The sequence below is a fragment of the Schistocerca gregaria genome, chromosome 1 (assembly GCF_023897955.1).
Source record: "Schistocerca gregaria isolate iqSchGreg1 chromosome 1, iqSchGreg1.2, whole genome shotgun sequence".
In the NCBI taxonomy this organism is placed as follows: Eukaryota; Metazoa; Arthropoda; class Insecta; order Orthoptera; family Acrididae; genus Schistocerca; species Schistocerca gregaria.
Window position 1 is genome coordinate 67,317,927 of NC_064920.1, and position 14,064 is coordinate 67,331,990.

The 14,064-nt window shown below is 43.2% G+C and overlaps 1 protein-coding gene across 2 annotated transcripts in view; it reads right to left on the bottom strand.

Annotated features, from left to right (window-relative positions):
- The window catches only part of LOC126330208 (cystathionine beta-synthase-like), a 132,940-nt gene that overhangs the window by 65,320 nt on the left and 53,556 nt on the right, over positions 1 to 14,064 (bottom strand). For both annotated transcript variants that reach the window (XM_049996343.1, XM_049996351.1), the window contains exons 3-4: positions 13,110 to 13,216; positions 9,542 to 9,676 (exon numbers count right to left, since the gene is read on the bottom strand). In XM_049996343.1, the coding sequence (XP_049852300.1) occupies positions 9,542 to 9,676; positions 13,110 to 13,216 (242 nt within the window). The remainder of the gene's footprint in view (positions 1 to 9,541; positions 9,677 to 13,109; positions 13,217 to 14,064) is intronic.

The following is a 14,064-nucleotide window of genomic DNA, read 5'->3' on the forward strand; positions in this document are numbered from 1 at the left end:
CAAATGCAAAAAAAGGAAGTATAGAACATAAAACTCTGAGAGCGGTGTCAAAGTTGCCATCAGCTCATCAGTTATTAATGGCATAGACTCTTATGATTATTGGGACAAACATTTTTATTATTATTATTACTATTATTATATTTAAAAAGGGAGACAGATCAAAACCAGAAAATTATAAAGGCATATCACTATTAACCTCCCCCCATGAGCCATGGACCTTGCCGTTGGTGGGGAGGCTTGCGTGCCTCAGCGATACAGATAGCCGTACTATATATTAAAAACAAAGATTCCAAGACTTACCAAGCAGGAAAGCGCCGGTAGATAGGCACAATGAATAAAACACACAAACACACACACAGAATTACGAGCTTTCGCAACTGGCAGTTGCTTCGTCAGGAAAGAGGGAAGGAGAGGGAAAAATGAAAGGATGTGGGTTTTAAGGGAGAGGGTAAGGAGTCATTCCAATCCCGGGAGCGGAAAGACTTCCCTTAGGGGAAAAAAAGGACAGGTGTACACTCGCACACACACACACACACACACACACACACACACACACACACACACACACACACACACACATCCATCCGCACATACACAGACACAAGCAGACATATTTAAGGGCAAAGAGTAAGGGCAGAGATGTCAGTCGAGGCGGAAGTACAGAGGCAAAGAAGTTGTTGAAAGACAGCTGAGGTATGAGCGGCGGCAACTTGAAATTAGCGGAGGTTGAGGCCTGGCGGATATCGAGAAGAGAGGATATACTGAAGGGCGAGTTCCCATCTCCGGAGTTCGGATAGGTTGGTGTTGGTGGGAAGTATGCAGATAACTCGGACGGTGTAACACTGTGCCAAGATGTGCTGGCCGTGCATCAAGGCATGTTTAGCCACAGGGTGATCCTCATTACCAACAAACACTGTCTGCCTGTGTCCATTCATGCGAATGGACAGTTTGTTGCTGGTCATTCCCACATAGAAAGCGTCACAGTGCAGGCAGGTCAGTTGGTAAATCACGTGCGTGCTTTCACATGTGGCTCTCCCTTTGATCGTGTACACCTTCCGGGTTACAGGACTGGAGTATGTGGTGGTGGGAGGGTGCATAGGACAGGTTTTACACCGGGGGCGGTTGCAAGGGTAGGAGCCAGAGGGTAGGGAAGGTGGTTTGGGGATTTCATAGGGATGAACCAAGAGGTTACGAAGGTTAGGTGGACGGTGGAAAGACACTCTTGGTGGAGTGGGGAGGATTTCATGAAGGATGGATCTCATTTCGGGGCAGGATTTTAGGAAGTCGTGTCCCTGCTGGAGAGCCACATTCAAGGTCTGATCCAGTCCCGGGAAGTATTCTGTCACAAGTGGGGCACTTTTGGGGTTCTTCTGTGAGAGGTTCTGGGTTTGAGGGGATGAGGAAGTGGCTCTGGTTATCTGCTTCTGTACCAGGTTGGGAGGGTAGTTGCGGGATGCGAAAGCTGTTTTCAGGTTGTTGGTGTAATGGTCGAGGGATTCAGGACTGGAGCAGATTCGTTTGCCACGAAGGCCTAGGCTGTAGGGAAGGGACCGTTTGATATGGAATGGGTGGCAGCTGTCATAATGGAGGTACTGTTGCTTGTTGGTGGGTTTGATGTGGACGGATGTGTGCAGCTGGCCATTGGACAGATGGAGGTCAATGTCTAGGAAAGTGGCATGGGATTTGGAGTAGGACCAGGTGAATCTGATGGAACCAAAGGAGTTGAGGTTGGAGAGGAAATTCTGGAGTTGTTCTTCACTGTGAGTCCAGATCATGAAGATGTCATCAATAAATCTGTACCAAACTTTGGGTTGGCAGGCTTGGGTAACCAAGAAGGCTTCCTCTAAGCGACCCATAAATAGGTTGGCATACGAGGGGGCCATCCTGGTACCCATGGCTGTTCTCTTTAATTGTTGGTATGTCTGGCCTTCAAAAGTGAAGAAGTTGTGGGTCAGGATGAAGCTGGCTAAGGTGACGAGGAAAGAGGTTTTAGGTAGGGTGGCAGGTGATCGGCGTGAAAGGAAGTGCTCCATTGCAGCGAGGCCCTGGACGTGCGGGATATTCGTGTATAGGGAAGTGGCATCAATGGTTACAAGGATGGTTTCCGGGGGTAACAGACTGGGTACGTATTCCAGGCGTTCGAGAAAGTGGTTGGTGTCTTTGATGAAGGATGGGAGACTGCATGTAATGGGTTGAAGGTGTTGATCTACGTAGGCAGAGATACGTTCTGTTGGGGCTTGGTAACCAGCTACAATGGGGCGGCCAGGATGTTTGGATTTGTGAATTTTAGGAAGTAGGTAGAAGGTAGGAGTGCGAGGTGTCGGTGGGGTGAGGAGTTTGATGGAGTCAGGTGAAAGGTTTTGTAGGGGGCCTAAGGTTCTGAGGATTCCTTGAAGCTCCGCCTGGACATCAGGAATGGGATTACCTCGGCAAACTTTGTATGTAGAGTTGTCTGAAAGCTGACGCAGTCCCTCAGCCACATACTCCCGACGATCAAGTACCACGGTCGTGGAACTCTTGTCAGCCGGAAGAATGATGATGGATCGGTCAGCTTTCAGATCACGGATAGCCTGGGATTCGGCTGTGGTGATGTTGGGAGTAGGATTAAGGTTTTTCAAGAAAGATTGAGAGGCAAGGCTGGAAGTGAGAAATTCCTGGAAGGTTTGGAGAGGGTGATTTTGAGGAAGAGGAGGTGGGTCCCGCTGTGATGGAGGACGGAACTGTTGCAGGCAGGGTTCAATTTGGATAGTGTCTTGGGGAGTTGGATCATTAGGAGTGGGATCAGGATCTTCAAGGAATCCTCAGAACCTTAGGCCCCCTACAAAACCTTTCACCTGACTCCATCAAACTCCTCACCCCACCGACACCTCGCACTCCTACCTTCTACCTACTTCCTAAAATTCACAAACCCAAACATCCTGGCCGCCCCATTGTAGCTGGTTACCAAGCCCCCACAGAACGTATCTCTGCCTACGTAGATCAACACCTTCAACCCATTACATGCAGTCTCCCATCCTTCATCAAAGACACCAACCACTTTCTCGAACGCCTGGAATCCGTACCCAGTCTGTTACCCCCGGAAACCATCCTTGTAACCATTGATGCCACTTCCCTATACACGAATATCCCGCACGTCCAGGGCCTCGCTGCAATGGAGCACTTCCTTTCATGCCGATCACCTGCCACCCTACCTAAAACCTCTTTCCTCGTCACCTTAGCCAGCTTCATCCTGACCCACAACTTCTTCACTTTTGAAGGCCAGACATACCAACAATTAAACGGAACAGCCATGGGTACCAGGATGGCCCCCTCGTATGCCAACCTATTTATGGGTCGCTTAGAGGAAGCCTTCTTGGTTACCCAAGCCTGCCAACCCAAAGTTTGGTACAGATTTATTGATGACATCTTTATGATCTGGACTCACAGTGAAGAACAACTCCAGAATTTCCTCTCCAACCTCAACTCCTTTGGTTCCATCAGATTCACCTGGTCCTACTCCAAATCCCATGCCACTTTCCTAGACGTTGACCTCCATCTGTCCAATAGCCAGCTGCACACATCCGTCCACATCAAACCCACCAACAAGCAACAGTACCTCCATTACGACAGCTGCCACCCATTCCATATCAAACGGTCCCTTCCCTACAGCCTAGGCCTTCGTGGCAAACGAATCTGCTCCAGTCCTGAATCCCTCGACCATTACACCAACAACCTGAAAACAGCTTTCGCATCCCGCAACTACCCTCCCAACCTGGTACAGAAGCAGATAACCAGAGCCACTTCCTCATCCCCTCAAACCCAGAACCTCTCACAGAAGAACCCCAAAAGTGCCCCACTTGTGACAGAATACTTCCCGGGACTGGATCAGACCTTGAATGTGGCTCTCCAGCAGGGATACGACTTCCTAAAATCCTGCCCCGAAATGAGATCCATCCTTCATGAAATCCTCCCCACTCCACCAAGAGTGTCTTTCCGCTGTCCACCTAACCTTCGTAACCTCTCGGTTCATCCCTATGAAATCCCCAAACCACCTTCCCTACCCTCTGGCTCCTACCCTTGCAACTGCCCCCGGTGTAAAACCTGTCCTATGCACCCTCCCACCACCACCTACTCCAGTCCTGTAACCCGGAAGGTGTACACGATCAAAGGGAGAGCCACATGTGAAAGCACGCACGTGATTTACCAACTGACCTGCCTGCACTGTGACGCTTTCTATGTGGGAATGACCAGCAACAAACTGTCCATTCGCATGAATGGACACAGGCAGACAGTGTTTGTTGGTAATGAGGATCACCCTGTGGCTAAACATGCCTTGATGCACGGCCAGCACATCTTGGCACAGTGTTACACCGTCCGAGTTATCTGCATACTTCCCACCAACACCAACCTATCCGAACTCCGGAGATGGGAACTCGCCCTTCAGTATATCCTCTCTTCTCGATATCCGCCAGGCCTCTACCTCCGCTAATTTCAAGTTGCCGCCGCTCATACCTCACCTGTCTTTCAACAACTTCTTTGCCTCTGTACTTCCGCCTCGACTGACATCTCTGCCCTTACTCTTTGCCTTTAAATATGTCTGCTTGTGTCTGTGTATGTGCGGATGGATATGTGTGTGTGTGTGTGTGTGTGTGTGTGTGTGTGTGTGTGTGTGTGTGTGTGTGTGCGAGTGTACACCTGTCCTATTTTTCTCCTAAGGGAAGTCTTTCCGCTCCCGGGATTGGAATGACTCCTTACCCTCTCCCTTAAAACCCACATCCTTTCATTTTTCCCTCTCCTTCCCTCTTTCCTGACGAAGCAACTGCCAGTTGCGAAAGCTCGTAATTCTGTGTGTGTGTTTGTGTGTTTTGTTCATGTGCCTGTCTGCCGGCGCTTTCCCGCTTGGTAAGTCTTGGAATCTTTGTTTTTAATATATTTTTCCCATGTGGAAGTTTCTTTCTATATATATATATATATATATATATATATATATATATATATATATATATATATAAAGAGGCATTCAGAAAATCATTCTTTCCATGCTTTACATGTGAATGGAACAGGATGAAACCCTAATAACTGGTACAATGGGACATACCCTCTGACACACAACTACAATGGTTTGCAGATCATAGATATAGATGTAGATGTGAAAATGAATGTAGTTCATTTCCATATATAGTTTCACATGATATTTTTTCCATCATTCCAGTGATAAGTATACTGAGTACATAATAAAAATTGTACATGAACTAAACTGTGACTGCATTTAAGCTATGAAGACATGGTGGCAATGGTGGATAAGGGCAAAGTGGAATGGGCTTGCTGGTCCACCACTCAAAGGTAGGAATTAGGTGCTGAGTTGACAATAATGACTGAGTTAAAAACATGAGTTTCATTCAGGAGAAGGGTGGAACTGTGATCTATCTCACCATTTTCTACACATATGTTGCCCATGTTACACTTCTGCCGCTCTCTTCCTCCTACACCAATTCTCACACTTGCTGTTTCAGTTCAACTCCTTCTCACATACATGTACAATGATATACTGCCACTAATGTTAAGTTAAGAGTCTCTTATGTGAGATTATCTGTTGCAGCCTCAGGTGTTGCAACTGACTGTGGACCTAAAAAATCCACATTTGTGGTAAACATGAATATAGATGCACATTCTGTGCCATGTGAAACAGTGGGTGGTTGAATGATCTCTAAGATACAGTCACATGGATGGCAATGTAGGAGGCAGTCATGAACAAAGAAACCCATATGTTTGCAGGAATAAGTTGGTATTATGGGAAATTGCAGTTTTAGGTACAGTGTTTTTTAATCTGTGATCATGTAATTCATATAGTTCCAGTCTGAACTATCTCATTAATTATGCTACCAACCTCAGAAACCAATTTTGCAGTAGCCATTTCTAAATGCTTAATAAACTCCGCTTCCCTTTGTGTTGTGTGCAGCTCATTGTTTTATTTTCTTATTTTGAAATGAGTGAAGAGACTACAACTAGTCCACCATGGTGTTTGAGTATGTCATTTGACACCAGAAATGACAATAATCCATGTGACCATGAGTCAGTTCTGCTTTCGCTAAAACACAGAACACAGTGTAATCTGACTGCCCTACAAGATGGAGGCAGCACTAATTCCCCTGCCCAGCTGACTAAATCCTCAGGCAACCAAAGTTCTTGTTTATTTATGCTCACGGTCACTAGTGACGTTAGAGTGTCCACACTACAATGACCATGTTGAGAGCCTGCCTGCAAATTTCAATTATTTTTATATTCTACTTCTCCTCTAGAGTACCTTGTCGGTTCTCGGTTCTATCTGTAGCATTATTACTTATGTGTTACACACACACACTATATATATATATATATATATATATATATATATATATATATATATATATATATATATATTAAAAACAAAGATTCCAAGACTTACCAAGCGGGAAAGCGCCGGCAGACAGGCACATGAACAAAACACACAAACACACACACAGAATTACGAGCTTTCGCAACTGGCAGTTGCTTCGTCAGGAAAGAGGGAAGGAGAGGGAAAAATGAAAGGATGTGGGTTTTAAGGGAGAGGGTAAGGAGTCATTCCAATCCCGGGAGCGGAAAGACTTCCCTTAGGGGAAAAAAAGGACAGGTGTACACTCGCACACACACACACGCGGATGGATATGTGTGTGTGTGTGTGTGTGTGTGTGTGCGAGTGTACACCTGTCCTTTTTTTCCCCTAAGGGAAGTCTTTCCGCTCCTGGGATTGGAATGACTCCTTACCCTCTCCCTTAAAACCCACATCCTTTCATTTTTCCCTCTCCTTCCCTCTTTCCTGACGAAGCAACTGCCAGTTGCGAAAGCTCGTAATTCTGTGTGTGTGTTTGTGTGTTTTGTTCATGTGCCTGTCTGCCGGCGCTTTCCCGCTTGGTAAGTCTTGGAATCTTTGTTTTTAATATATTTTTCCCATGTGGAAGTTTGTTTCTGTTTTATATATATATATATATATATATATATATATATATATATATATATATATATATATATATGAGAGAGTTCTGCAATATACTTATCAGGGCTTATATGTTACAGATTTGAAATCAGTGTTCTGTAGATTTTGTAGCAAAAGAAAGATAATGTCAAGAAACGCCTTAAATCAGAGGCATTCTGCTCAGCAGTGCTAAAATAATGTTACTTCTCAAAAGAAACATTTACTGAAACACAATAGCAGAAAAAAACTTTAAAGTTCTTGCAGAAGTAAATATTCTGCTCAAATGCTCTAGTTACACTCCTGGAAATGGAAAAAAGAACACATTGACATCGGTGTGTCAGACCCACCATACTTGCTCCGGACACTGCAAGAGGGCTGTACAAGCAATGATCACACGCACGGCACAGCGGACATACCAGGAAACGCGGTGTTGGCCGTCGAATGGCGCTAGCTGCGCAGCATTTGTGCACCGCCGCCGTCAGTGTCAGCCAGTTTGCCGTGGCATACGGAGCTCCATCGCAGTCTTTAACACTGGTAGCATGCCGCGACAGCGTGGACGTGGACTGTATGTGCAGTTGACGGACTTTGAGCGAGGGCGTATAGTGGGCACGCGGGAGGCCGGGTGGACGTACCACCGAATTGCCCAACACGTGGGGCGTGAGGTCTCCACAGTACATCGATGTTGTCGCCAGTGGTCGGCGGAAGGTGCACGTGCCCGTTGACCTGGGACCGGACCGCAGCGACGCACAGATGCACGCCAAGACCGTAGGATCCTACGCAGTGCCGTAGGGGACCGCACCGCCACTTCCCAGGAAATTAGGGACACTGTTGCTCCTGGGGTATCAGCGAGGACCATTCGCAACCGTCCCCGTGAAGCTGGGCTACGGTCCCGCACACCGTTAGGCCGTCTTCCGCTCACGCCCCAACATCGTGCAGCCCGCCTCCAGTGGTGTCGCGACAGGTGTGAATGGAGGGACAAATGGAGATGTGTCGTCTTCAGCGATGAGAGTTGCTTCTGCCTTGGTGCCAATGATGGTCGTATGCATGTTTGGCGCCGTGCAGGTGAGCGCCACAATCAGGACTGCATACGACCGAGGCACACAGGGCCAACACCCGGCATCATGGTGTGGGGAGTGATCTCCAAACTGGCCGTACACCTCTGGTGATCGTCGAGGGGACACTGAATAGTGCACGGTACATCCAAACCATCATCGAACCCATCGTTCTACCATTCCTAGACCAGCAAGGGAACTTGCTGTTCCCACAGGACAATGCACGTCCGCATGTATCCCCCGCATGTATCCCGTGCCACCAAATGTGCTCTACAAGGTGTAAGTCAACTACCCTGGCCAGCAAGATCTCCGGATCTGTCCCCCATTGAGCATGTTTGGGACTGGATGAAGCATCGTCTCACGCGGTCTGCACGTCCAGCACCAACGCTGGTCCAACTGAGGCGCCAGGTGGAAATGGCATGGCAAGCCGTTCCACAGGACTACATCCAGCATCTCTACAATCGTCTCCATGGGAGAATAGCAGCCTGCATTGCTGCGAAAGGTGGATATACACTGTACTAGTGCCAACATTGTGCATGCTCTGTTGCCTGTGTCTATGTGCCTGTGGTTCTGTCAGTGTGATCATGTGATGTATCTGACTCCAGGAATGTGTCAATAAAGTTTCCCCTTCCTGGGACAATGAATTCATGGTGTTCTTATTTCAATTTCCAGGAGTGTATATAGAATATATACTATACCCTTTTATTAGTATTTTATCTATGATTACTGCTTTTTTAATTTTTAGTTTTTCATCATTTTCTTTTCTTTGTAATCACTTTTGACTTTATGAATATAGTGAGCGAAAGTTTTAAATTTTTATGTCAAATTATTTACAGAAATAGATGCTTATTTTGTCAAAACATACACTATTTTCACCAAACATAGATGCTAATTTTGCTACAAACAGATGACGCATTTTCAGGTTCCTACAAATGACATTCAAAGTATGAAGCTGTCAATTAAGAAAAGAAGACTAAGGGTTAATGTTGCACAAATAACAATGTCATTTATGACAGAACTCAAGTTCACAGTGGACTATGAGTAGACAAGAAATTGGCCATGGGCTTTAGAAAGAAAATTTCCAGTTACTCACTTAAATTGAATCACGGAAACCATGGGAAGTTTAAATCTGGATAGCTGGATGGGGTCTTGAATCTTGTTCCACGAATGTTTACTACTGTTTCACTTCCCTCATTTAAAATAACAAAGATCATAATTATTTAACAACAAAGATTCCCAAGACTTACCAAGCGGGAAAGCACCGGTAGACAGGCACAATAAATAAAACACACACACAAAATTTCTAGCTTTCGCAACCGATGGTTGCTTCTTCAGGAAAGAGGGAAGGATAGGGAAAGACGAAAGGATGTGGGTTTTAAGGTAGAGGGTAAGGAGTCATTCAAATCCCGGGAGCGGAAAGACTTACCTTAGGGAGAAAAAAGGACAGGTGTACACTCGCACACACACACATATCCATCCGCACATACACAGACACAAGCATAATAATAAAAATTACCAGTGTTTCCTGATGTTGGTTCAATAAGAACATCTCCTGGCTTGAGAATTCCCTTTTTCTCAGCATCTTCTATCATTCTGTAAGCTATTCTGTCCTTTACACTTCCTCCAGGGTTAAAAAATTCACATTTAGCCACTGTGAAAGAAGAATATATATTGAAAGGCTCACACAAAAAACTTTAAATTTTTTTTTCAATCTAAGGTACGTAATATAGCTATCAAAAACACACAAATTTAGAGGCAATTTTTACGAACTGAGACACGTATAGTAAAAACAGTTGTATATGACTTCCTTCAGTAAGAGAAGGTTAATCAATATTCCTGTAGTTTCCTCTAAAGCATCAAGTTATCTATTATCATATGTCATAATTTGCTTTCTTAAGTACTCTTACCTACACTAAAGCATTACTGAGTTCTTAACAGTTATTTTTTCAGTGTTATAAACTACAATCCCGAATGTTAACACAATGACAAATAACACTGGTTTTGACATCTTATTTCACCTAACAGTGCTTAAAGTTTCCATACCTCATGTTGTAGAGATCTCTTGTTCACCTCATTTTTAAACTTCGTTAAAACACTTATGATTTCTCTTAACCCCCAATCTTCAAAGGCTATATTTTATTTCTCTGGTGTCTTGCGGCTGTTTTCTCAGAGTCTCACTTTGAGCCTGAACAGTCAGCCCTAACAAATTAATGTTTTTCATTGGATGTAAGGAACTTTTCCTCTTTGACACCTTACAGACAAACCTAGAGATTTATGAGTCATACTGCCCACAATTCCTCCCAATTTGAATAACAGAAGACAAATAGACAGTTTTCAACCTGTATATTTAATTCTGTTCTCAAACTAGAAATTCGGTCAAAGTGAATGCTCTCAGAATAGTTACTGCACCACCTCTCTTCTCCCCACTCAGTCAAGGCCATTGAAAACTTCTAAAATAAAATTATATAATTGGTTGCAGCCAATTAATTTTTCAATTTAACTGAACTGAATGTTTAAAACAAGCTGTACTCTTTGCCTATGACAAATAATGTTCGTGATCGGTGGTAAACAAAGAACCTTGACTATTATCCAGACTCTGCACTGGAGAAAGTGCATTATACCAGTATTTCCCACTCACATTTCTATTTCATTCTTGAACTGAGTATAGAAAACGGTTGTCTGCAAGTCAAAATCTCTGTTCACGTTTCTGTAACCCTTGTACAAGCTACTTCTGAGCATCTCCGTAACACTTTTCTTCTTTGCCTGATGAAAGACTGGACAACTAATAAAAGTGTTGCAAAATTAGTACAAACAGACATGCACTAGCTTTACAGGTTTTGAAATAATGGGAGAGAAGGAAGAAAAAAGTGTTGCTTGTGCAGAATCAAGAGATGAAATGAAGATGGAACAGGGAACTGACAGCAGATGTTTTAAATAATTATAAAGTTCTCTGTTGGACAAAGCGATCAAATGCAATAAATGCCTCTGATGCATGACAATCGCTACAAACAGAACAAAACATGGATTGAAGAAAATATGGGCTCTTTACAATGGTAATGAAAGGGGTTGCAGAAGCAACCCATCCTGCCTTCATTATCAAATAATTGCTCACAGTTATATAATATAGTGAAGGCAGCAGAGGATCAAGTAGGTAAAAAGACTAGGGCTAGTAGAAATCCTTGGGTAACAGAAGAAATATTGAATTTAATTGATGAAAGGAGAAAATATAAAAATTCAGTAAATGAAGCATATGCACAGGAATACAAACGTCTCAAAAATGAGATTGACAGGAAGTGCAAAATGGCTAAACAGAGAGTGCTAGAGGACAAATGTAAGGATGTAGAGTCATATCACTAGGGTAAGTAGATACAACCTGTATGAATATCAAGAGCTCATTTGGAAAACAGTTCTAAGCAAAGAAGGGAAAGCAGAAAGGTGGAAGGAGTATACAGAGGATCAATACAAGGGCGATGTACTTGAGGGTAATATTATGGAAATGGAAGAGGACATAGATGAAGATGAAATGGGAGATATAATACTGCGTGAAGAATTTGACAGAGCACAGAAAGATCTAAGTCGAAACAAGGCCCTGGGACTAGACAATATTCCATTAGAACTACTGATAGCCTTGGGAAAGCCAACCATGACAAAACTCTATCATCTGGTGAGCAAGATGTATGAGACAGGTGAAGTACCCTCAGACTTCAAGAAGAATATAATAATTCCAATCCCAAAGAAAGTACGTGTTGACAGGACTGAAAATTACAAAACTATCAGATTAATAAGTCACAGCTGCAAAATACTGACACAAATTCTGTGCAGACAAATGGAAAAACTGATAAAAGCCAATCTCGGGGAAGATTAGTTTGGATTTCATCAAAATGTTGGAACACGCAAGGCAATACTGACCCTACAACTTATCTTACAAGACAGAATAACGAAAGGCAAACCTACATTTGTAGCATTTGTAGACATACAGAAAGCAATCTTGACTGGAGTAGCCGCTTTCAAATTCTGGAGGTGGCAGGGGTAAGATACAGGGACCAAAAAGCTATTTACAATTTGTACAGAAGCCATATGGCAGTTATAAGAGTTGAGGGACATGAAAGGGAAGCAGTGGTTGGGAAGGGAGTGAGACAGTGTTGTAGCCTTTCCAGGATGTTATTCAACCTTTATATTGAGCAAGCATTGAAGGAAACAGAATGGACAGTTTCTTGAAAGGAGGATATGAGGTGAACAAGAAAAGGAGAGGATAATAGAATGTAGTTGCATTAAATCGGGTGATGCTGAGGGAATTACATTAGGAAATGAGACTCTTAAAGTAGTAGATGAGTTTTGCTATTTGGGGAGCAAAATAACTGATGATAGTCAAAATATTAGGGGATATAAAATGTAGACTCGCAGTGGCAAAGAAAGCTTTTCTGAAGAAGAGAAATTTGCTAACATCGAGTACAGATTTAAGTGTCAGGAAGTCATTTCTGAAAGTATTTGTATGGAGTGTAGCCATGTATGGAAGTGAAACATGGACAATAAATAATTTAGACAAGAAAACAATAGAAGGTTTCGAAATGTGATGCTACAGAAGAAAGCTGAAGATTAGATGGGTCGATCATGTAACTAATGAGGAGGTACAGAATAGAACTGGGGAGAAGAGGAATTTGGGGCATAACTTGACTAAAAGAAAGAATCAGTTGATAGGACACATTCTGAGGAATCAAGAATCATTGGAGGGAAGCATGGAGGGCAAAAATCACAGAGGGAGACCAAAGGATGAATATGCTAAGCAGATTTAGAAGGATTTAGGTTGCAGTGGTTACTCAGAGATGAAGAACCTTGCACATGATAGGATAGCATGGAGAGCTGCATCAAATCAGTCTCTGGACTGATAACAACAACATACACTTTTTGTTCCCTGTTTTCCTTTTACTCATTCACTTCATTGTCTTAGTTCCCCCCCCCCCCCCCCCTTTTTTTTAACAGTAAATTCAATCTGGAATGATTATTAGTCTAAAATTTCATGATTCTGTCAAAATTTTACTTATAAAAGAAAACTTAATCTCTACTTCTCTTCAAGTCAGACTTACACATTTCACATTTGATGCCACGAGACTTTGGAATGTTATTCAGACGGATCATTGGTGTGTTTCCAATTACATGGAGAACATTTGGCATAATCTTCTTTGGAGGTGTTCTAGATAAACAAATAAAAACACCAGTTTTATAGGCACAAAGAAGATAAATAAATACAGTAGATATGATCATGTAGTCCTAAAATTAAAATGTAGGTTTTAACTAAAAGTAATATCTCGAAACATAGTAAGCTATTATTGATGTAAGCACATGCCACAAAATGTACAAAACATATATTTGTAGTTTAGAAATTCCAGTTTATCATCTACAAGGAAGTGTTGTCATATGACACAGAAAACTACTTAATAAATGAGTCAGTTATGCATATCCTGTGTAGGAATATAAATTACTTCGCACAGTGGGTGGGGGGAAATGAAAGCCATCCAGGGGGAATAAATTTAGCAGCTTGAACATTATTACATCTTGGGGAGGAAATACTCCTGTTTGAGTAATTCGGTATGTGCTCTGTTCTTCACCAACTGTAACAATTTAAAATGTATGCAGGACAATGACACATCAGGGCATGCCTCGCAGGCAGAATCAAAGCTTTTCTGGCTGTTCTTTAGCCCATCTCTAATGAGCTCATCATCTTCCTTTGCTTCTTCCTTCTTCTCTGGATGCTGGGCCATCATGCTGCAGAAATTGCACTTCACCATGGTTAAATGAGTCTTCTCACAGTAGTACAGTCGAAGGAGCTACAATGGTGCCCCTGTAAGTGAGACAATTTACATTACTGCACTATTAGCTTCATGGACCACAGCTTCTTGTCCCTCAATGCCAGGGACACTTTCTTCCTTTGGTGCATGGTCTAGTTAAACAGTGAGATAGCAGCTCATGAGTGGCACATTCTTCAAACCTAAGGCCTCCTTGACTTCAGTATCAGCTTCCTTATTTTCCTTCATTTACATG